This window comes from Cladophialophora bantiana (genome assembly GCF_000835475.1).
Source record: "Cladophialophora bantiana CBS 173.52 unplaced genomic scaffold supercont1.10, whole genome shotgun sequence".
In the NCBI taxonomy this organism is placed as follows: Eukaryota; Fungi; Ascomycota; class Eurotiomycetes; order Chaetothyriales; family Herpotrichiellaceae; genus Cladophialophora; species Cladophialophora bantiana.
Window position 1 is genome coordinate 1,211,560 of NW_015971584.1, and position 21,807 is coordinate 1,233,366.

The window sequence follows — 21,807 nt, forward strand, 5'->3', positions numbered from 1 at the left end:
TTGTCCTCCCTGCTGAGGGTTGACGGCACCTCACATGCCATATATAATAAGGAAAGAGGCCGTCACTAAGGAAAAAGAACATGCAACTGACGGTTGCCCTGACACAAGGCCAAATGCCTTTCCTGGTTTCCTTGTCGTTTTTCCTTCACGCCCATGCGCTTACTTTCTTTGCCAGTTTCTTTGCTGACCATTGTATAGCCAAGTATAAGGTTGCAATCCCAATGCTTTTCTCTTTTCCGGACACGGTCCTTTGGGTATCTCGGTCGTCAAATGACCCCATAAAAGGCGGGTCTTCTTCATGCACAAATGAAATTCGTCCCAATCATAACCCCAAATTTTTTTTTTTTTTTTTTTTGCGTCAAACGGCTTCAGCTTTTGGTTCGGTCGGAGATCCTTCGGGATCGTCTCCAGATTTATCATCGTTGGGTAACACCTTGACCCGGCTGCCAATCTTGGCAGATCTCGTCCTGGAGCTCAGGGGTAGCTGGTACTTGATCACGCCTCTAACAATAAGATCAAACGGGTGTTGTAGTACTCTCTCCCAACGCACGGATCCCCCGACTTCGGTCTTGTTGCCCGGTCTCGCAAGTCGAATCTCACCAACTGAAGAGGTGTGGCTGTGGCGGAGTGGTGAGGCATCAAACACCAACGGCGAATCGAACACGAGCACCCTTCCGAGCAACATCTTCTGTGTCCCTGGCTCGGGGTCGTCGATCGGGTCCGTTCCTTCGTCCACGCCATCGTCAGAATGCCAGGGCGGCCAGTCGAACTCCAGGCCATTTGCACTCCGTCGATTGACCCATCGGAGGGCCCTCCTTTGGCCGGCCCCGTCCCAGTCGGCTGTAGTTCCCACATAGGGGCTCTCGGCAAACAAGTTAACATCCAGGTCATTCACCGTAATAGGGAAAAGATTCGTGTTGAGCGCCAGCACGTGCAAATCCAGCATGAGCTCTTGCTCTGATGCGAGCACGTTCTGAATATGTTTAATAGAGACATCCATCAGCGGCCGATTGAGGGCTATCACAAACGTGGTAACGCCAACAGAGATCAGAAGAATAACAAGTCCAAGGAGAATGCAACCGCTATAACCACCACACCAGCTGCGGTCATGGGCGTCGTTGTATTCGAGATGCCGAAAGCTTGTGCTGTGCGGACGGCGGCTATGTCTCGTGCGATTAACGCGGACCGATCCGAGGAGGGGCGCTCTCTCGTCGTCGGCGGCGGCATCATCATATGCATCAAATGGCTCTCCCTTGCGCAGAGTGCCCGGTAGCCGGCCGTTGGAGCTTCGAGGGCTGTTGGGCCGCGAAAATCGGGACGGATTATTGGGCGTCGAACGCGACGGGTTTGTCTTGTTCGCTTGCGTGAAAGGTGACTCCGTGTCCAGGATTGAGGTGTGGTGAGGTCGTCCATGCCGACTGATGTGGTGATGACGGGGCGTCGAACTGGAGTTGCGTTGACTTCCCCGACCTTCAGGTCCAGACTCGCCATCCAAGTGATTGTTGTAGGTGCTGCTCGAAAACTTCATACTCTTCTTTCCGGTAATTGCCTGACTGCCGCTGCGAACGCCATGCTTGTTGCGGTTCCCAAATTGTTCTTGGCTGGCGAGGGACGTGGCACTGGGCGTTCGAGAGTGATGCCGGGCTGGTCGGCTATCTGGTGGATTAGACTCATAGACGAAAGTCTCGTCCGAATCAGAGGAATCAGCTTCATCCACTGCACTGGCGACCTTAGCCTCGAACAGGTCAGCTTTGGAAGTCACTGTGCCAGCATGAAGCGAGGGAGCCTTGCGGGATTTTTTCTTCTCCTTCTTAGGCCGAATGGTTTCATTGCTAGGTTTCGTCCTTACACTCCCATTCCCATCTCTACCTGAAGCTCCTCGGTCTGGACCCAGCAATTGAGGCATAGAAGTAACAGTCTCCGTCTCCACAGTCATGGTTCCGGGAGGCTCGCCAGTGGGTTTGGGCTTTGTCCCCGTAAGGCTGGTGAAAGAGCGCTTTGCCAAATCCGACGCTGGCCGGGAACTACTGGGAGCCCTTGACCTTCGGCCATTTTCTGTTTTGGTGGCCGTGACTTTCGAGGGGCCGTCGCCGCCACTTCCTTCACCATCTTTGGCCGTGGATGGATCAAGCCGTGACTCTAGTCGCTGATCAAGGGATGGTACATCCATTCTCTGCTCCAATGGCGAAGTCGATAGAGGTCCAATTGCAGGAGTCGTGGGGACGCTGTTTTCTGCCACCGTTTCAAGGGTGGTGCTTGGGCCTCGGCCTGATGTTCTTGAGTTGGAATGCGGGCCCGGTTGTTCATGAGTGTCAGGAACTTGCATTGAAGCGGCGGTGTCAGGATGAGAGACAGGTGCCAATCTTTTCAACGAAGTATTCGACGGCATCTGATCTGAATCACTCCTCTTAGCTGACGGTGCCCTTGTTCCAGTCTTCGAAGGAGGAGGAGACTTCAGCCGGGGGGACGCGGGCCATGACGGCGGATTTTGACCTGATCTCATTTGTCGTTCAGAGGAGCGACTGCCCTCGAGCACCGAGTCGACAGTGGGAGGTTGTAAAATAGGTCTCTGGGCAGACAAGGCTCGCTGAACGGCAGCGGCTGAAGGCACGGTTGATAACGATCCCGGTATACCACTGTTTCGTGTCGGACTGAACTCCTGGCTTCCCTTGCGCGATCGCGAGAGCTGGGGGATGCTAGACACACTGCGAGAATTGCGGGCAGGAGAGGTCTCGCGTGATGTTTTGGATTGGTCAGGATGGCCAGGTCCCAATGCCGGGATATTGTCTGAAGATGGCCCTGACATGTTTTGACGAGTGTGTCTATTTCGCTATGCCGTTACTCCTCCCGACTGCGACGTTCCGGAAGGGTCTACTCGAGGACTCGTCTCTGTCCGATCATCGCGGCAAATGGCCCTGAATTGGGAATGGTGAGTTGATTGGGGGTGAGCCCCGAGGTAAGTAGAGGACGACGCTTTCCGCAGAGGAGGAGGAAGGTGTATAGGGTTCAGCGAAGGAAGGGACGTCAAAGTGAGCGGATCAGGCGATAATCGTTTGACGGCTATACTGGGCGATTCATTGGGGAAGATGGGCGAGAGAGACCCGAGCAGGCGGTCTTTAGGGTGGTTGAGCAGTACAGCTGACAGAAAGACAGACAGCAACAGCGAATCGAGCCGGGGGTTCGGAGGCAGCGGCGAAATGGCGAGGCGGGTTTGGATGGGGAAATAGATTGCGTGAGGTTTGTAAGAGTTGAGAGGAGGTAAATGGTGGTTAGAAACAGGGGAAAGAAAGAATAACGGGGATCGCAGGTGGAAGGGATGGACCACGGACCACAGCAACGTAATGGTAAATGGACAAATGGCGGATGGGAAAGGGAACGGGGAAGCGGTTACGAGTGGACTCGCATCTGCACCGCAATGCACAGCGTCATCCTGCTGGTTTGCTCAGGTTCGCCGCCGTTGCCCAGATGTGGCTGCAATTGGTGGCTGGACCCCTCGGCACCAGTCGGTGCCCCCCACAAGACCCCTGTCGGTACATTTTTAGGCGCTGCTTAGGCGGTCTTTAGGCTGCACTGTTTTCCTTCAACGTGGCATTTTGCGCTGGCGAGCCCTGCCTAGTGGCCTAGTGGCCTCCCGCTGCAGCCTCCGGACTAGCGAAGGCTTTGCGTTTCCAACGCTCTCTAGTCTCGGCCGCCCTCAGCAAAGTGGCATCACCATCATCGCTGTCATCCGCCCCCAACACCACCACACCGCAAACGCCCCCATCTGGTGCCATCAGCCTCGGAGTTGATTCTGTGATCATTTCGGTCCAACCACATCTCCGATCCTCAGCTCGCACCCACCGCCTCCACGGAGCTGGGCTCCGGTACCTGTCCCTGGCCTGATCCTGCCGTCGCTTAAACACATTTCGCTGACAGAAAAATTCCGACACGCAAACGCCGTGGACCTAACCTGCCATCATGGCCTCCCAAAGTCACCTGCCCTACACTCAGCGCGCTCAAAAGCACCCACATCCTCTCGGCAGGCGACTCTTCGAAATAGCGGACCGGAAAAAGACCAATGTCGTCTTGTCGGCAGACCTGACCACTACCAAAGAACTTTTGGCCATCGCTGACAGTAAGTGAATCGATCGACACTTCGGAATTCGTATCCCACGTGCCCATGTGTCCTGTGGGAGATCCAGGCCGCTGAGCAAATCGGTCAAACACATTCTAACGCTTGGTGTTCGTCTCGTAGGTCTGGGTCCGCATATTGCTGTTCTCAAGACGCACATCGACATTGTCTCCGACTTCAGTCCTGCCACAGTTGAAGGACTGACCGAACTCGCCCTACGTCACGACTTTCTTCTCTTTGAAGATAGGAAGTTTATTGACATTGGCAACACCGTCCAGAAGCAATACAAAGGAGGAGCGCTACGGATCCACGAATGGGCGCATATCGTCAACGCTACCATTCTTCCGGGCGAGGGCATCATCCAGGCGCTCGATCAGACCATCCATGAGGGTGGGATATGCGAACGAGGCATTCTAATCCTGGCCGAAATGACCTCAAGGGGGTCGCTGGCAGTGGGCGAGTACACTCGAATATCGGTCGAGATTGCAAGAAAGTACCCCCAAAGTGTCTTGGGCTTCGTATCAACAAGGGAGTTGTCCAGCCATTCTCCTGCCGCCACGCAGGATGAAGACTTCGTAGTGTTCACGACGGGTGTCAATATGTCCAGTAAAGGTGACGCGCTCGGTCAGCAGTATCAAACCCCCATCACAGCAATCGAAGGCGGGTCCGACTTTCTTATTGCGGGAAGAGGGATATACGCCGCGACTGATCCGGTGAGTGCAGTCAAGGAATATCAAAAGGCGGGATGGGAGGCATACGAGCGACGTGTCCGACAAGTAGGCTCGGCCAGCAGATAAGCATAAGCAGGTTGGGCATCAAACATGCCACCACCGACTGGACAGCTGCAACGTGGGCCACTCAAATCAAAGTAGACAGCTCGTTCAAGGAGCCGGGTCTGGCGCTGAAATAGGTAAGGGGTCTACAAGGGTCTGGAGGCATTACTTTCCTCATACATGGCCGAGGAGAGAGAGAGGAATCCATCGTGGGGGGATGTATTAGATACCAAGTATGTACCTAAGATGCAAGGCTACCTCCTACCTAGGCATAGCTATTGACCATGACTGTGAGGTCGAGGATTTGTGGGCCGTTGATAGACCCCTCAGACCCTCCGCTGCAGAGTGTTTACTCCGTACTTTCTCTCGACCCGCCGGGCTGCGGATTGAAATGTATAAGCTCGAGCTCGGAGAAAACACCAGGCAGCTGTGACGGATATGGGATTACGGTGCCTGTCAAGGAACCAATGGGGTAGTATCTTCTCCAGTGTTGCACAAGGTCAGAAATTGCACAGCTGCAAATGATTTCGCGTAATTAATAGAGAGCAGAAACAAATTGCTCAGGGACCAAAAACAGAAGAGGGGGGTCAGCTGCTCCCAGCTGGTGCTCCCAGATCCCAGATTGTCGCGTTGAAAATGACGATCCATGGCTGCCGAGCCTGCGCTAGTCGAGCCCGCCAACTAGTCTGTTTTGGGCCATTGTTTATCCTTGGCGCCCATCGCCTACCACCCACCGCCTAGGACGCGTCTTGCGCCTCACACGCCCATGCCCACGCTCACGCCCACGAAAAAAAGAAGCGTGTCGTGGCCTTTGAATCCTCTGTCCAAAGAAAACAACCGAAACTCGACCAAGACAGATGTTACGATTCGTCCAGTGACAGCGCGCTCCCAGTGCCTTTTCATTGAGACTCTCTTACCCTGTGCTTGCCGCCAAACGACACCCCCAATTGGCACCACCTCCTTCCCCAGTTCTGTTCGCCACAAACAATATTCGTCATCGGCGCCTGCTTCCCTTGCGCACGCGATCGCCTCAAGAACTTGAACCCTGAGAGGACAAATACACCACCGCTTGCGACCCGACCTCCCCGGCGACCAGAGGATCAGCGAGCATCCTTCTTTTTGCCTGCGACAAATAGTCAGCATTCAACTCTGGCCGACTCCCTCTCGCCCGCCATCACTCCACCTCCTCGTCCTTTGACAGTTTGTCCTCCCTCCGTATCACATTGACAGACTGCTATTGCTGCCGCCTCTCAAGTCCATTTTCCAGTATCGTCCGACTGCCCTCAACTCTACCATTGCCATTGTCGTTTCGACGGGGAACTGCTAGATATTCCTCTTCCCGACAGGTCACGATCCCCCGTTATCGTGGCTGCGTTCGGATCACCTCTGTCCCCGCTGGCCTCAGCTGCCACCCAGCACCTCACTCTATAGACTCATGCCATTCCTCGCGCGTCGATAATGCGAGGCCTCTGGTAGATCCGTTCGAGTCTGTCACGGATCCCCGCAGCAACTATCATACAACATAGGATCAGGGTCAAAAAGAGCATTGTCTCGTCGGAACGTTCAAGTTCATGGCAGACTCCTGGGCAGAGACTCCATCTAGTGTGTTGCGTTGAAACAGAACGACTTCGGGCCAGCCATGATGGCCACATACTCTCCCCATCGTGAGGAGCACTCACCAAAGAGTGCCTTCTCACGTTTCGATCCCCATTCCGCCATACGGGAGATCCGCCGCTCACTATCTCGCTCCCCTTCGAAAAGTACGGATTTTCGCCAACAATCGCTACGGTCCCCAGGACCCGGCAATCTACCTTTCTCGCCCTCTCCACTGTCACCATCGAGAAACACAACATCTGAGAATTTTCTACACCTGGGTAACATAGCTTCTCATCCGAATCGAGCTGCTTCGGCTTCCCGGTTTTCACGCCCTCCTCTTCGGCGTACAAATCAGTCTCATGGGGTGACTCGTCTTCGGACTTCGCCTAGGAGTCCTACAAAGCGAGTTCTGACGGATTCGAATGACAGTGGGAATTCATCTCCTATGCCACTTCGCAAAAGGAGTTCAGCAGAAGCAGAGCGCGAACTGGCGTTGAAATGCCTGACTGCTGGAGAGGAAAAGGAGAACGATAAGTCTCCGAATGAACCACTCAGCTGGAAGAGCGTTCATACTCGACAGGAAAAGAGACGAAGTGGCGGGATGCTGATCACAGCTGTTGCTCCTCTCAGTCCTATGAAGAGATCAGACTGTCCTAGATCAGACGAAACGCCGGGTTGCGAAAGTCCTTCGGCTAAGAGGAGAAGTCTTCACGGGCCAGGCCTCGATTTCAGCATATTCGAGTCCGACAGCCTGGAGAGCGGAATGTTCAGTGACAAACGAGCACAAGACGATAATGACTGGTTCGTGGGCAACTCATTTCTGTCGTCATCACGGTTTTCAACAATCCCAAAGCGGTCGTCATCTTTGAGAAAGTCGACCATTCAACAGCGACAGATCGACCGGTCAAGCAATTTGAAATTGTACCACGCCACGGAAGCGGACAGGTCTTGGTTGGACTTCACTCCAGCCGCAAACCCCAAGAAGGAAACGCGCATGTCTCTGGACAACCACGTCAATGCATTCCCGCGCGACAGTCCTTTCCCTAGTCAAGGAAATCTCCTGAGTGCTTCAATCCATCCCATGACTGCTAGTGGGAACGGCTCGTCCTACCAGCCTCGACATCCACTTTCACGAACTGTGACCCAGTCGTCGTCTCAGCCTGACGAGCAAGACGACTCTCCTACCCGTGAACCAATCCATCGCCCGAGCAGACCTCGTTCTCACGATTTCTCAAAGTCCCTACCGGTCGGCTCTTCAAGACCAGTTCCCTCTTCCGAAGACCATGAATTCTCCTCTCAGACTTCTTTCGCCACCCCGGGAAACTACAAGGCTGCCAAACCCTTGCCCGCTGCTTTCATGTCTACCGGTCTCATCTCGAAGAAGAACCGTAATGTGGAAGATCCAAATGCTGGCTTACCGAAAGCCCATATGCCAGATACTCCCTGTAAGAAACAGCCAGCAATCTTTCAGAACGAGGAGAAATTTGCACCCGCCAAGAGTGCTATCAACAGAATCTCTCGACAGTCTTTCGGTATTCCCGCAAGTCCGCTCGAGATGAGCCACGGTGCTTCCAAGGTCTCGGCCTTTCCGTTCTCTAAGAGTCTCGGTATATTCGGGGCTCGATCGAGTCGACACAATTTGCTTCGAGATGGAAGTTTTGCATCCATCGACCCCGAAGACAAGGTGACCCGTCGTTCGCCGCTTAGTCGCGCGAATAGTCAGTCTACCGATTCTGATTATCCTCCTACACCTACCAAACACTTGACAGAGCCTCAAGATCGTGGCTCGGTGTCTCCATCGCCACACCAATCAACCTTGTCTGCCAATCAAGCTATCGCTCCTTCTACCCATCTAACTCGATTGTCAAGTAGTAAGTTGTCTCCTATTTCGGCATCGCCAGGATGCGTCGACCTGGACAGTGACAGCGCGATGGAAGACTCCCCATCCGTCAGCCTGAGACCAAAGTCGGCGCTAAATGTCGTCTCACTGCCGGGTCCTTCTTTTACCAATGGTCATGCTTCGAAAAGTCTCAGATTCCCGCCTCCTTCGGCGAGGAAGGCTCTCTCGATTCCGACCATGCATTCCCCTGCTTTAGAACGTGCTAAAATAATGTCTGTGCCACCAGTAAGCCCAAGAATCGAAAAGACAGATCGCGGTTCTCCTCACACCCCTCTCGACAGCTTCTTCCCTCCTGATCCGAGCGGCCTGACCATTTCAGGCCGGGCCGAACGTCCACCCACGAGGCAGAATAACATGGCATCTATCATTCCGGCGACACCAACTGGACCACGAGAGTACTTTCCGAATTTCTCCAACCGTCCAAGTCTAAACCTCGCCTCATCGGACGCAACAAATATCGACAGCAGCTTAACGTCAAGGTTTGACAAGGTCGATCTTATTGGCTCTGGAGAGTTCTCACAAGTCTATCGAGTTTCGCAACCACCCGAGACATCGCCATATCATAAGGTCTATTCCGTGTCAACCAGCCGTCCATCATCAAGAAGTTCTGTGCCCGAAAAAGTTTGGGCTGTCAAGAGATCGCGGTATCCTTATGCCGGTACGAGAGACCGCCAGAGAAAGATACACGAGGTGGATGTGCTCAAGGCCTTGGGCCATTCAGATCACATTGTGACTTTCGTCGACAGTTGGGAGGAAAATAACCACCTTTACATTCAAACAGAATTCTGTGAAGAGGGTACGCTTGACGTCTTCCTTGCACAAATCGGCCTGAAGGCGAGATTGGACGACTTCCGCATCTGGAAGATCCTTCTTGAGCTGGCAATGGTAAGTCTAATGCCTCTAACGCTCTTGTCTGGTCTGACAGCCGGTAGGGTTTGAAGCACATCCACGACTCCGGATTCATACATCTCGACCTCAAGCCAGCAAACGTCCTCATTACATTCGAGGGCGTGCTCAAGATTGCGGACTTCGGCATGGCCACCCGATGGCCGGCCAAGGCAGGCATCGAGGGTGAAGGTGATCGTGAATACATCGGACCGGAGATTCTGATGGGCAGATATGATAAACCTGCAGACATATTTGCGCTTGGGTTGATCATGTTGGAAACAGCCGGGAATGTTGAACTACCGGACAATGGCGTATCGTGGCAGAAGCTGCGAAACGGGGATTTGAGCGATGTCCCAAGTTTGACCTGGAGTTCTGGGACCAGCGGCATTTTGAGGGACTCGTCTGGCAATCCTGTGTCCCGAGAAAATTCTTTTGCGTTCCGTCAGGACAGCCATCACGACGATGTAGAAGTGATGTACGGCGATGATTCCGAGGTTGCTGTGGCCGAGCCTGGCCGAAAAGCCTCACGATTTGAACGAAGCGGTGAACTCGTCGATCCACCTCAATTCATGGTGGATCCATCACATGAACAAGCCCTCGACCGAGTTGTGCGCTGGATGATATCTCCAGATCCGAATGACCGTCCTCTTGCCGGCGAAGTGCTCAACACGGAAGGCGTGCGGTGGGCAGAAACAAGACGACGTGCCGGAGCGACTATCTTCGAAGGTAACTGGGGACCTGCCGACGAAGTTCTTGCCGAAGATGCGGAGATGATCGATGTTTAAGCCATCTAGGAAAGCAAGATGATTCTGACCCCTGGATAACCCCCCCAAAAAATCCGTTTTGGACAGCGCGGGGGCACAAGGGAGGCTATTTGACGCACGGAGAAGCGTTGTTTCTGGCAAATTTCCTGTCCTTTTTTTTTAATGATCGAAACGACATCCTAGCAATTACCACAGCATGTTGTTATGGTTTTGACACCAGTTTTCGATCGTTCTGTACACCAGAGCAGGCAAGCAGGAATGTTTTCGGTATGAGTCAGGTATGGTTTATTTGGTCATCTGACACAGGGTTTGATTTCGATATTGACAGAGACATCTGTCTGCTACGGTCGCTCAATAAGGAGAGAGGAGACGGAAGGCGCATGGGGGAGAGAACGGGGACTCTTACCACACTTTTTGCTTTGGGGACGAGAAGATATCTAACTTGTATGGAAGCCAATGACTGCCACAACAAACAGATGGCATGTCGAGGATATCGTATGGAAAGACAGCCACATGCCGCTTTGCTTGGTCAATATCCCCGCGGATCCAGACTGAATGGGAAAGGAAGGGAGGGAAAAAAAAAAGGTCCAAATAGGTAGCAAAGCTGCAGTCAGGCCCGCAAGTATACTACTGCCAGTATTTTGGAAATGAAAAATGAATGATGACATGACAATCCAAGGAAAGTAGACAGCAGATTCAAAATTCGGAGCTTCATCCCAAAAAAACAAAAACAAAAAAATCTCCCTGTCTGGAGATGCGCGTAATCGGTTATTCCCATACTGTATCGGCAAAAGGGTGCGATGATTACGAGTCGAATCACTCTACATACAGATACTATCGGGGTGAAAGCTGATGTAGGACGGTACATTTCAAATGGCTTCCTTATGCTATACGTTGTAAATGCATGAATAGTGACCAAAAAGCAAAATGACGACTACGATACAGACCGCTTGCCGGCTTCATGACAGTGCAACACGACTTGCCCCAGCCCAACTCCTAAATCAACATACAGTATATTGCCGACAAAGGAAAATCTGCAAGCGAATGGATGGAACTCGTTGTGGAAGAGTCGTACAAATGGACCGGCGCGAACCAAACGTCAGCGTCAGCAACGAGAGCCTGCACAGACAACCCGTTAGACTGCTCAGCCCTTCTTCTCTTCGGCGCTGTGGCTCAAGATCTTTCTCCTCTCCTCTGGCTTTAGTTGGCCGTTGACGTCCTTGGGCATTTGCACCATCCAATTTGGCGGTGTAATGCCGGTCTGTTCCTGGATCGTACTGAGCAAAGGAGGCAACGACTGCATGATGTTCTTGATGGGTGCGATGCCTTCTCCCATTGCCCCGCTCGCGTCACCGTTGCCGGTGTTCCATACGGTAATCTTGGGCTGAAGGCCTTGAATAGCCTTTGCGTTGGCCATGGCAAGCTTCTCGTAGGTATTCTCCTTTAGCATCATGAATTGAAGCAAGCCTTGTGGTCCGCCAAATGCGTCGGCCAATTCCCTGTACGCTGCTGCTTGTGCCTTGGTGGCTTCTGCTTCACGCATCTTAGCATGGTACATTGCATCGGCTTCTTTCATTTGACGTTCGACACTGGCTTGAATTTGGCGTTGCTGTTTGAACAGCTGAGCATCTGCATCCTGCTTTTCGGCGTATGCCTTGGCGTCTGCTTGCTTGGACGCACGGTAGAGATCGGCATCAGCCTCTTGTTGTGTCGTTTCCTTTGAGATTTGTGCACGGACGAGATCTTTGGCACGGAGGCGTTCAAGCTCGGTGGCTGCCTTTTTCGTCTCGACCTCTTTCTGCAATTCGGCATCCCGGGCTTCTGCGGCTCTCCGAGCTTGAATCTGGTTGATTTGAATGGTCATGTCCAATTCAGTCTGTCGATTCGTAAGCTCAGCGTCTGCTTGTGCCTTGTCGGCTGTGATTGTCCTGTCAGCCTCGCCACATAGACCAGGAGCCGTTGTAAACCTTACCTCTCCTCTTTGTCTCGAGGACGGCGGTCTCTGCTTCGATCTTGGAGATTTCCTGCTTGGTATGTCCACGTTTTGAAGCCTCGCCAATTTCACCTCGCATGCGAGCTTCCGCCACATCGATACGGGCTTGGTTGGACGCTCCTTCGTGGGCTTTGCGGGAGAGGAAGGCGAAGTACTCGGAGCCGGGTGTGTCTTGAAGTTCCTTGACGTTGGCATTGTAGATTCGGAGACCAAACTGGTCCAATTCGTTCTGGACGTTTTCAATAACCTGCAACCGGCGTCAGTGGCATGGACTGGTGCTCGTCAGCCAGATGTACCCTGGAGGCATACTTTCTGCTTAAAGACTTGTCGCTCCTTGAAAATTTCCTCCATGGTCATGCTGGACACGATGACACGGGTCTCGCCTTCTATGATGCCTTTCACAATGTCCTGAACATGACCCCTCTGGGTCGGCACAATGGCCAGGCCAGGTTTCTTGCTCGCAGAAGGGGTACCGTCGGGGTTCCCGCTGAGGAGCAACGCATATTTTTTGAGAGCTTCGGGCTTGTTGTCTGGGCCGATGGTGAAGACGGCGGGAAGGGCGAACTGGAGCTTCTCAATGGTCATGGCCTGCAAGTTGAGGGAGAAGTCGAAGGGCGAGACGGAGATGCGAGCAACGCGCTGCCATGGGTAGACGAAGGCTTTCTTGACGATGCGTACATCGTCGACGCCAGCGCCAGTGACGACGAGGTACTCATTGGCGTTGGAGATGTGATACCACATGCCGGGCATACAAGTATAGCGATATTGGAGGAGCTAAGTGTGTCAATAAAATGATGTAGACGGACAAGACGAGCTGGTATGATATTAACCTGTGCGGTCAAGAACGAGGATGGGGGAGAAGATGATGCGACAGAAATGGAACCGAGTGATACAAGAACTTGCCAGGGAGGACTTTTGTTTCCGGCACAATGAGAGGAGAAAGAACAAAGCGAGCAGAGCGGAAGAAGGTGGCAATGGGAATAAATACTGCAAATCTCTTGGTAAACAACGGCCGCTTGCAGCCTGGTACATGTCCTGTGGTTGTATATCGCTCAGAGGTAACGTGAGTAAGGTGAGGCATGTACTTGGTCGGTAGCTGGGGATTCGACCGGTCTGCAATGTACCGCCTTGCACCCTCGCCCTTGACTGACTCTGTGCTAGGTTTCCTGACTTGTTTCTGCCATGGCCGTAAAGTTCAATGCATGTGGAGTTACGAGGCAGAGATGACAGAGGCCGAGGAGGTGCGGTGGTTGTCACGAGGACGGAGACAGGCTTGGACAGGCATATCCGAATACGGGGAGGCTTGTTCTGGTGGAGATGGAGGGGCACGGGGGGGAGGGCTGAATGGCCCAAGGCAGACGAGATGTGTTGGAGAGGTGTATAAGTACTCGGTATGGTGGGTGATGTAAGTGGTGTTGGTGTTGGTGTTGTCAAAAGGATAAGGATCGAGTTTGCCTCGCCGACTCGCAGCTGCGCTAGCCCCCTCCAACTACGGGTGTTGTGTGAGCAGCGAGGCTTTCACCTGGTGCAACTCTCTGTCCTCGGCACAATGCTGCGCCTTACTTTAGCTGCCCCTCTTTGGCCTAGTGAGCCCCCAACACCCCCCTCCCTCTAAACTAAAGTATATTAAGCCCCTGGTCCTTGCTGTCCTTGGAAGCCTTCTAGAATCCCCCTCGCCCCCCCTTAACCCTTAAGCCTGGTGAGCCTAGGGGCACTAGGCCCATGCTGCTCCTGACTCCTCCCTAATGCCGGCAACTTTTGACTTTGCCCTTGCGATAATATTTGCGAACCAACTGCTTACCCTGCTCACCGGTCAAGGTCGGCAAATGGCATGACATGACATGGCATGGCATGGCACTGCTGCTGTGCTGCTTCTCAACCGGACCATCGACTCTTGACAGAGACATTCAGGTTGACCTTAGCTGACTAGCACGTCTTCCGTGTCACCCAGTTCCTTGTCCACATTTTACCACTCACATCCCGAGACTCCTAACCGACGGGGTCGAGCAACATCGACACCCACTCGATCCTCATCGTCGCGAAACCGCATTCTGGCCGACATGTCCAAAACGCTCTTTGACATAGATCCCAGTGACCGCATCCCTACCTATGAGGAGTCGATCGCTCTCTCGGCCCAAGTCCCAGCAGTTCAGGACTCGAGACAGAGACCAGCGCCAGTGTCCAGCACCTCCTTGATCCGACAAGAGCGCACTCGACGGATCTACGAGCTCGTCAGAGAATCTCTCATCCCTTGTTTTGCAACTCATGTCTCCAACCTGTGCAATCATCTTACCGTCGTTGTTGTTCCAGCCGACGTCCTACGATCAGCGAGAACCCTGACCGAACAGAACATTGTTTCCCCCTCTTTCCCCAGTCACCAGACTACTGGCGTCGTCGTTACCCTTTCCGGGACCGAGAATCACTCCTCATTCTGGACGCAGCAAGCAGTGGTTGAGGAACTGGATCATTTGCTGAGAGGAGAGCTTTCCAATCCATCCGCACCGGCGGACGAGCCGCGAGATAAAAGGCGAGATGAGAAATCCCAGCCTCAATCTGAGCTTCAACCACAGTTCCCGGTCCAGCCGGCACCGGAAACTCAGCTACCGGCCCGTTCCACCAAGTCATCATGGTTCAAACGTGCCTTTTCCCTCCCCGGACCGGACCACGACCCAACAGGCGAGACAGGCAAATGGAATCTTGGATGGCGCGGTCCCGAATTCCCCGACTCGGGCTCCGGACACGGCAATTCCACAGCGAACAGACGTGGAGAGAACAGAAAACTCCAGACAGATGAAGTGGCTGTGTACGCAAGATTACAGGATGTGAGTTTTCGAACAGAGAGCGAAATGGGGCTTTTGGAGTCGACCACGATTAAGTGCATATGGATCGACATCGAGGTCGGCCTGTAGCGCCGCTCATGGCAGACAACTGATGGATCCAATCTCATCCCACCGTGTGTCTTCCGTCCAGCAACGACAGAATTCGTAGCCTTAAGCTTCCCACCCGTTCCGCATAGTTTTTCTAAATCCTCCCCTTCAGAGCCATTAGCCCAGCACGGCACCATTCGTTGTCGGCCAGTCACGGCACAAACACAGTCCTCTCTTTCTTCGCCGCCCACGCAGCCTCAGCTTCCTCCAACTTCCTCACCTTCAGATCCATGTCAGGCAGCGTGGCCACCGCTGCCAGCAACGCCGGCACCTCCTTCGCATAATGTGACATAGCCCAGGCTCCTGGGCCAGCCCCTCGAAGGGTGATGTTCTTGCTCCGCAATATTGCGCCAGGCAATGCCATATCGGTCGCGGCTACAGTGCCAATCTGTACGAATTGCGTAGGGACGGTGGATTTGAGTTGGTCTAGAAGTGCGGCAACGGCGGGGCCATATAGATAGTCTAGGATTAAATCGACATCTGTCAGGGACGAAAAATCCGTCTCACTGGGGTTGTTGGCCAGGACGATGCGTTCGTCCAGGCCAGGGATCGAAGCCATCTCCTTTGCATTTCTCGCCACCCCAATGATCTTAGCCGCACCTCTGGCACGCGCAAATTGGACAGCGACCTTGGCACTAATCGCCGTAACTCCCACAATTACGACTGTAAAATTCTGCGGCAGTGGTGGTTCCACGCGGGCAGCAAAGGCCATCCAGCTCGACATTCCCGGGTTCGTCAGCCCAGCAATCACGACGGGATCTGCACCTTTCGGAATCGGCGAGACATTGGCTTTCGGCACGGTGATGTACTCGGCAAACCCTCCACCTGTTGTGATACTGTTAAAGTACACGCGTTGGCCATCGGGAGTCTCGCCGACGCCATCGGCACCAGGGATGTACGGCACGGTTGAGGCTTTCGTGCTGTAGTGAGTTCCTGCGGCTTGTGAACGGACGAGCTGATGGAGGCCGCTTGCGAGGACCTTGAGGGTGACACTGGTATCCGAAGAAGATGAAGGGTCGGGGTGTGAGGAGGTGAACTGAGGGGGAGATCCCCACGAGGAAACTGTGATTGCGCGCATCTTCTGGTCAGATGCTAGTGCTTTGGTTTCGACTGAGGCGTTGATGCCGGCGCGTTCTTGCTGTTTAACGGCGGATCAAGACGAGGTTAAGCTCCAACGTATGGAAAAGGAAGTGAGCAACGAGAAGAGAAAGAGAAAATACTTATACCATTGAACTTCTCCGGCTGGGCTAGCTTTATGTCAGGGGATTCCTGGTCTAGGTAAATCTTTGGTCATCAAATTAAGAGGCCGTGGTATGCCGTTTCCGCGATGGAAGAAGATGGTGATGGCTGGCGTGGACAGCACGGACCAGCTTAGCTAACATCGAACATTGTTGTCAAGGGCAGAAGCATGATAGGCCGGCTCAGTCACAGCCGCCGTAAATGGAATTCCGCCTCCACGTGCAGACTGGCGGGCTGCTGAATGTTCCGCTGTCGACTTTGTCATCAATGGGACACACTGTGAGATGCGGAACACACCAAGGGAGTTCTGCCCGGCCGCACAGTATCGCGTGCATGACATGATAAGGACATTGGTCGACGCGAGTACAGTATCTTTGGAGGGAGAGCGAGGTACAGGGTCATGGCAGAGTGCTGGTAAGCTCATCCCGGGCTTGGATACGGAGGCCTAGGTAACAAGTAAGCTGGCAGCGGCAAAGGGGGTTGGATATGCCATTGAGCAGACGAGCAGACACGTGAATATTGGAAGCGCCCCCTGCCAAGGTCCTGCCAAGTGCTGGTCTTCGACGTCATTGTGCCTCACGCCTCAGGCCTCCTTTCCCTTCCTGGTTCCATCCCATTCCTCCTCTGGTGCCTGCTCTACCAATTCTACTGAACAGCAGACCGGAAACGATGCCGCCCTCTCAAATCCAAATCGCGACCTCATCGCTTCAGCGACTTTTGAAAGAAGAAGCCTCCTACTACAAGGAGCAGGAGCAGCAGGAGGCACGCATCTACAAGTTGGAGAACGAAGCCAACGGAAGTGATGAGAACCATGACTATAAATTGAGACAAGAGGTGTGTCCATTTTCTGCCTGTATTGCATCGATCAGAAAGAAAAAATCGATTTGATCAGTCGGCTCGGATTGTCATCTCTTGCTCTCGTGCCTCAGCCACGAGAGTCTCAGCGTGCAAAAGGCTAACATCTCCCGAACTCTCTGTCACAGCGCAAAGCCCTCGAAGAAACCAAGATCGTGATCCCCACGCTCCGGGATCGCATCACAAATGCGAGGGAGAAGTTGGAAAACCTCCTGGTGAGTTCTCAAACACACGCCGGTGCTCCAAGTGCCACGTTGAGCAGCTAACCACGATGTGTGTTGCGAGCACGCCAGGACACGGCTACAAACGAAGACGAACGGAACGCTGCGGTTGAAGTGCTCAAGGCGGCGAAGGAAGCTCAGAAGGACGATCCAATCGCCGGAGAGGAGAGGACTATGTCGTGATTGAACAGCTTTGCCCCAGTCAATCCTAGAGCACCTCGAGGACAGCCGCGAAGATAAAAAGCGGAAACGTAACGAGGAGAAATGAAATCGGAAGCGGCATGGAGTTATGGATGAGAACAATGGTGGGGCGATTGAAATGAGCATGGCGATCATGACACTCCCCCCTTCTCTCAAAACTGGAGAAAGGCTCGGGGTTATGGACGTCAGCTCGGTTTGATGCCGGTTTGTTGGCTTCAACTCCGCCGATATGATAGAGATTCAGTTGAAAGAGCAAAATAATGAATTGCCAAAGGCCCAAGAGTGCTGATCTAGGTGCGAGCGTTGGCGGGCCAAGGCAGCCCAGAGGTTGAACAGCTCATTGATCCTTCGGGTTTTTGCTTCTACAAGAATCCCCATAATCCAAAATTTGGGTTGGGAGCCATTTCTTCCCCCATGACATAGAAGAACGAGGCATCTTCTTCGTCATTCCTGGGTCCGGCAAAGGATTCAGCATTGGTACGGTGGCATGCTCCAGCGCCGAGATCGTTAACCAAAAAGTATGTTTGACATGCCTTCGACGCCATCTCGTCTTCGGTCGAGGTGACGTTGGTGCTCCAGCGCTGTATGACTGGTATGTGCACCTCCGTCCTTCGAATATGGGACTATCCATGTCCGCATCGATGGACCTTTTTGGCGAATGGCCTTGCATCTTGATCAGGTCGTGTCCATGTCATCTGCAGCGTTCTCAAGAGCAGCTGCCGTAGCATCCTTGATCGCATCTTCCCCCCCAGAGGACACCCCGGTATTACCATGCATATCGACATCCTCCTCCCCCCGCCGCGGCGTAGCCCCTCCTGCACTAGCGCGTCCGTCTCGCAGATTCGACCTAGGTGTCAAGATGCCGCTTCCTCTGATCCCGGCTGGGAACGGACTCGGGGCATCCTCCATAGGCCTCGGTGTGCCAGCGGTAGACAAGCCATCTCGATCTCTTTCCCCATCCTCACCTTCACTCTCCTCGCCCTCTGGTTCTGGCTCTTTCTCATCTCGTATTATTCTCCTCAACCTCGTTCCCTCCTGTACGACTCGTTCAACCTGCTCCCTCCTCTCGGCCCAAGCGACCTTCAATTCGGCGCTCTCACGTTCTAGTTCCTCGATCTCGGCCTTTAATTTCTCGAGATTGACATGTTGCTCGGCTCTCGTGACTTTTAGCTTCTCGTCTCGAGTGATCTTCTCCGCCAGCACATCGTATGTTTTCCGAACAGCGAGTGTCTTCTGTGCCTCATCAAGCTGCACTCTCAGATGTGACAGATTTTCCCGCACATCATTGGCGGTCTGTTCGATCTTGAGTTTTTCCGCAGTGTAGCGCTCGCGCTCGCGGGTGTTTGCAGCGCGGAGGAACTCGGTACGCGCGATGGAGGACTCGAAGGCTGCGAAGTCGAGGATGACGTCCTCGCGGAAGCGCGTCAGGGATTGGATGAAATTCTCATGTTGGTCTGCGGCGGATTCTGCTGTGGGCGCATCGTCGTTTGACGAGCTCGGTCGCACAAGAAAAGAGTTTATAGGAGTACTAGGCGCAAGAAGGCGCTTGGAGACTCGTTTGAAGGGGCGTTCTTCGATACCCAAAAGCCGTGTCGCGTGGAGTTTGTCTGAAAGAAAGTAGTTAGAGCTTTCACGTTTGCTCAGTTGGCCGTAGATGTCCTCACCCTCTTCAGCTTGATCCAAAACCGTGAAAGTCGCCATTTATTTTACTTCTTTTGCGTATGTGAAATCAACTCTACTCATGAAGAAGGGGATGTTTGTCGGAAACCTTTCACCCATGCACTATCTTAGTGATGGGGCGGGGAGGAAGTGCAATTCTGGGGAGACGGTAAGGCTGAACTAGGCTGCATTCAGAAACTGCATGGCTGTAATCCGAACGGGAGCGACCTAGCTCAGTAATAATGGGTACCGAGTACGCAGTCACTTGTCCCAACCCACGGTTCATGTCGGTCCTTTATTACAGAGCCAGGGATCATGCACAAAGGCAAACTCAGTGACAAATTGAGCGACAAATACAAATTCAGTGATATTCTGCAGACTCGACTTCTGGGCTCAACATTCCGCGTGAACTACTTCATTTGCAACATCCTTGTGAACTCGACTTGGCCCTCCAGTTGACCACAGCAAGCCTTCACCATGCCGGCCGATAGCCTTCTTGACATGGCCCGCCGGGCTTGCGCTCGCAATGTCCACCGGATCACAGACATTGGTGATCTCGACTACGACCTGATCCGACCCATACTTTTGAAGATCGAGAGCCCTGAGAAACTTGTAGGTCTCGTCATGCACATCCTCTCTCTTCCATCTACCCCATGTTACTCTCAGTATACTGACCAACTACTTGTAGCACCAACTCGAACTCTCGTCTCCGCAAATCATTGGCCACGACGCCGAGATCTGGCTCAACTTCATCAAGCGAGACATCCCTGATTGGGACCTGAAGCGCCATGAACCATCCAACCCCAGAAATTGGTACAAAGTGTACAAGAAATTAAAAGCAGAGGCAACCAAGGATTCTTCAAATGATGAGGCGATGTTGAAGGCCGCCTTGGCGGATATTCAGAAAGGGAAGGAGCTGAACACGGCGGAGATAGCGAGCACTTCGCGTAGCGTGGGATTATATTCAAGTAGCAACGCCCCTGGTCCCTCGCGAAGAGCTAGAATCCAGTGGAACTACATGACCGGCAAAACGGGTGCGAAGGGCGCGAGTAAGATGACTTTAATGGAGAAGATTCGCAAGGAAGCAAGGGATGCGAAAGCCGGCAGAATGAATCGACCGATGCACGAGTTACAGAAGAAGCAGACTGGCGTTATCAAGCCGCCGGCGCAATTCGTCGAGGAGGTGAAGAAGATGAAGATCTTGCAGGCGACCGAGGCGAGGAAGGCTGTGAGTCCGCCGCTTAAGAGGCCCGTTTCGGGGATTGGTGCAAATGGCAATTTGGGAGCACCAAGACCACCCATACAAGCTCCTTCAACGCAGGGACCGAAACTGAAGCCTTCGCTTGCCACCGCGAGTGGCGTCAAGCCCTATGATATGACGAGCGACCGTGAATCAAGGTTGCGAGCGTTGAAGTCGGGCGGAACTCCACTTCAGAGGAATGCGACTCCTAATGGGGACCCAAAAGAAAATGGGAATACAACTGGCAGCTTGACTCTCGATTTCCTCGAAGACTCAGACGATGACGACAACCTGGCCCAGGCAAAGTGGAAACGGCAGCCCGAAGACGACAACACAGAAATGCCGCGCAAGAAGCTAAGGCCCAATAACGCAAACGCCAACGCCGATGAGGTACTCCTGTCTCGATCGAGGAGTCCCATGAGGCTCTCCGCGGCACCGGGACCTCGGCCCCAGGGGTTGCAGCCGCTGAAGAGGAAGCATGAAGCGCCAAATCTATTCTATACAAGTCCTAATAAACGACCCAACCCGGTATAAGGACATCTGTCGGGGAGCATGGCGACGAAGACAGAGGCTGGAGAGAGGGTATTACGGACGAGACGAAGCATATAGAGGAACGAATGATGTCTTTTTCTGATGCGAAACCCCTTGAAACTATTAATCCGAGTACGAAAGCCGCGCATGTGAATATGGGAACGTCGGGGGTTTTTTGGTTGGTTTTTTTGGAAGGGGGAACAAAACAGTCGATTGGAAGGGTGGATGGATGGATGGATGGCTGGATCAGGAAGTTTTGATATTCCGGGCTTGTAAATCTGGATGGACAGCTCGGTGATGGAATGGGAAATACCTGCCTACTAGGTAGTTATGGCAGATACCTGGCTGGGTGTCTGAGTGAGATACCTTGGGTACCTGGGTAGCGAGGATAGGGAGATGGGGAGATCTGGCAACGGTCTCTCTGGCCGTCATCTTCGTCTCCATCCATTGCCCATTGCCCATTGCCCATTGCCCATGTGGTATGTGGGTATGTACCCTTTCCTGGCTTCCCCTTTTCACTCCCCTTTCCCTTTCTGGTTCTCTTGCTCTTTTCCCAGGGTGCAAAACTAAAGAGCGACATCCTCATCCTCATCCTCATCCTGTCTTGGATTGCCCCTCAAGTGTAGATTTATTTCGGAGAGGTCCTGGGAGAGCCAGCTCCTTGAATCAATCAATGCGCCCTGTCTCTTCTACCTTCCTCTCCCTCCTGCACCTTGATGGAATGTAATGCAACACCATGTCCACTATTTCTCCTGGCCTGGCATAAGCATAGGCACACAGCACACAGTACACAGCACACACAGAAGGGTTGAATGGCATCTGTTTTCGGTTTCTGCTCTTGATCATCATCTCCACCCCCCTTCGGTGATGGTCGCTTGGGTTTGTTCCCCTTCTCAACGCAAGTCAAGT

The 21,807-nt window shown here is 53.3% G+C and overlaps 9 protein-coding genes across 9 annotated transcripts; 5 read left to right on the plus strand and 4 right to left on the minus strand.

Moving 5' to 3' along the window:
- Positions 1–358: 358 nt before the first annotated feature.
- Positions 359–2,806, minus strand: Z519_07342 (uncharacterized protein; the record flags this gene model as incomplete). Its single annotated transcript, XM_016765077.1, has 1 exon — positions 359–2,806. One exon carries the CDS (start codon positions 2,804–2,806, stop codon positions 359–361), a length of 2,448 nt encoding a protein of 815 aa, XP_016619027.1.
- A 1,151-nt stretch (positions 2,807–3,957) lies between these two features.
- Positions 3,958–4,908, plus strand: Z519_07343 (orotidine 5'-phosphate decarboxylase; the record flags this gene model as incomplete). The annotated part of the gene is made up of 2 exons (XM_016765078.1): positions 3,958–4,114; positions 4,235–4,908. 2 exons carry the CDS (start codon positions 3,958–3,960, stop codon positions 4,906–4,908), a joined length of 831 nt encoding a protein of 276 aa, XP_016619028.1.
- A 1,618-nt stretch (positions 4,909–6,526) lies between these two features.
- Z519_07344 (uncharacterized protein) lies at positions 6,527–10,053 on the plus strand (the record flags this gene model as incomplete). The annotated part of the gene is made up of 2 exons (XM_016765079.1): positions 6,527–9,265; positions 9,313–10,053. The coding sequence occupies 2 exons, from the start codon at positions 6,527–6,529 to the stop codon at positions 10,051–10,053; spliced, it is 3,480 nt and encodes a 1,159-aa protein (XP_016619029.1).
- A 1,123-nt stretch (positions 10,054–11,176) lies between these two features.
- Z519_07345 (uncharacterized protein) lies at positions 11,177–12,775 on the minus strand (the record flags this gene model as incomplete). The annotated part of the gene is made up of 3 exons (XM_016765080.1): positions 11,177–11,949; positions 12,005–12,272; positions 12,335–12,775. The coding sequence occupies 3 exons, from the start codon at positions 12,773–12,775 to the stop codon at positions 11,177–11,179; spliced, it is 1,482 nt and encodes a 493-aa protein (XP_016619030.1).
- A 1,310-nt stretch (positions 12,776–14,085) lies between these two features.
- Z519_07346 (uncharacterized protein) lies at positions 14,086–14,934 on the plus strand (the record flags this gene model as incomplete). The annotated part of the gene is made up of 1 exon (XM_016765081.1): positions 14,086–14,934. One exon carries the CDS (start codon positions 14,086–14,088, stop codon positions 14,932–14,934), a length of 849 nt encoding a protein of 282 aa, XP_016619031.1.
- Positions 14,935–15,103: 169 nt separating this feature from the next.
- On the minus strand, positions 15,104–16,030 carry Z519_07347 (uncharacterized protein; the record flags this gene model as incomplete). Its single annotated transcript, XM_016765082.1, has 1 exon — positions 15,104–16,030. The coding sequence occupies one exon, from the start codon at positions 16,028–16,030 to the stop codon at positions 15,104–15,106; it is 927 nt and encodes a 308-aa protein (XP_016619032.1).
- An 830-nt stretch (positions 16,031–16,860) lies between these two features.
- Positions 16,861–17,450, plus strand: Z519_07348 (uncharacterized protein; the record flags this gene model as incomplete). Its single annotated transcript, XM_016765083.1, has 3 exons — positions 16,861–17,025; positions 17,175–17,261; positions 17,340–17,450. 3 exons carry the CDS (start codon positions 16,861–16,863, stop codon positions 17,448–17,450), a joined length of 363 nt encoding a protein of 120 aa, XP_016619033.1.
- Positions 17,451–18,143: 693 nt separating this feature from the next.
- Z519_07349 (uncharacterized protein) lies at positions 18,144–19,169 on the minus strand (the record flags this gene model as incomplete). The annotated part of the gene is made up of 2 exons (XM_016765084.1): positions 18,144–19,075; positions 19,133–19,169. 2 exons carry the CDS (start codon positions 19,167–19,169, stop codon positions 18,144–18,146), a joined length of 969 nt encoding a protein of 322 aa, XP_016619034.1.
- A 435-nt stretch (positions 19,170–19,604) lies between these two features.
- On the plus strand, positions 19,605–20,901 carry Z519_07350 (uncharacterized protein; the record flags this gene model as incomplete). The annotated part of the gene is made up of 2 exons (XM_016765085.1): positions 19,605–19,739; positions 19,816–20,901. The coding sequence occupies 2 exons, from the start codon at positions 19,605–19,607 to the stop codon at positions 20,899–20,901; spliced, it is 1,221 nt and encodes a 406-aa protein (XP_016619035.1).
- Between the last annotated feature and the right edge of the window lie 906 nt (positions 20,902–21,807).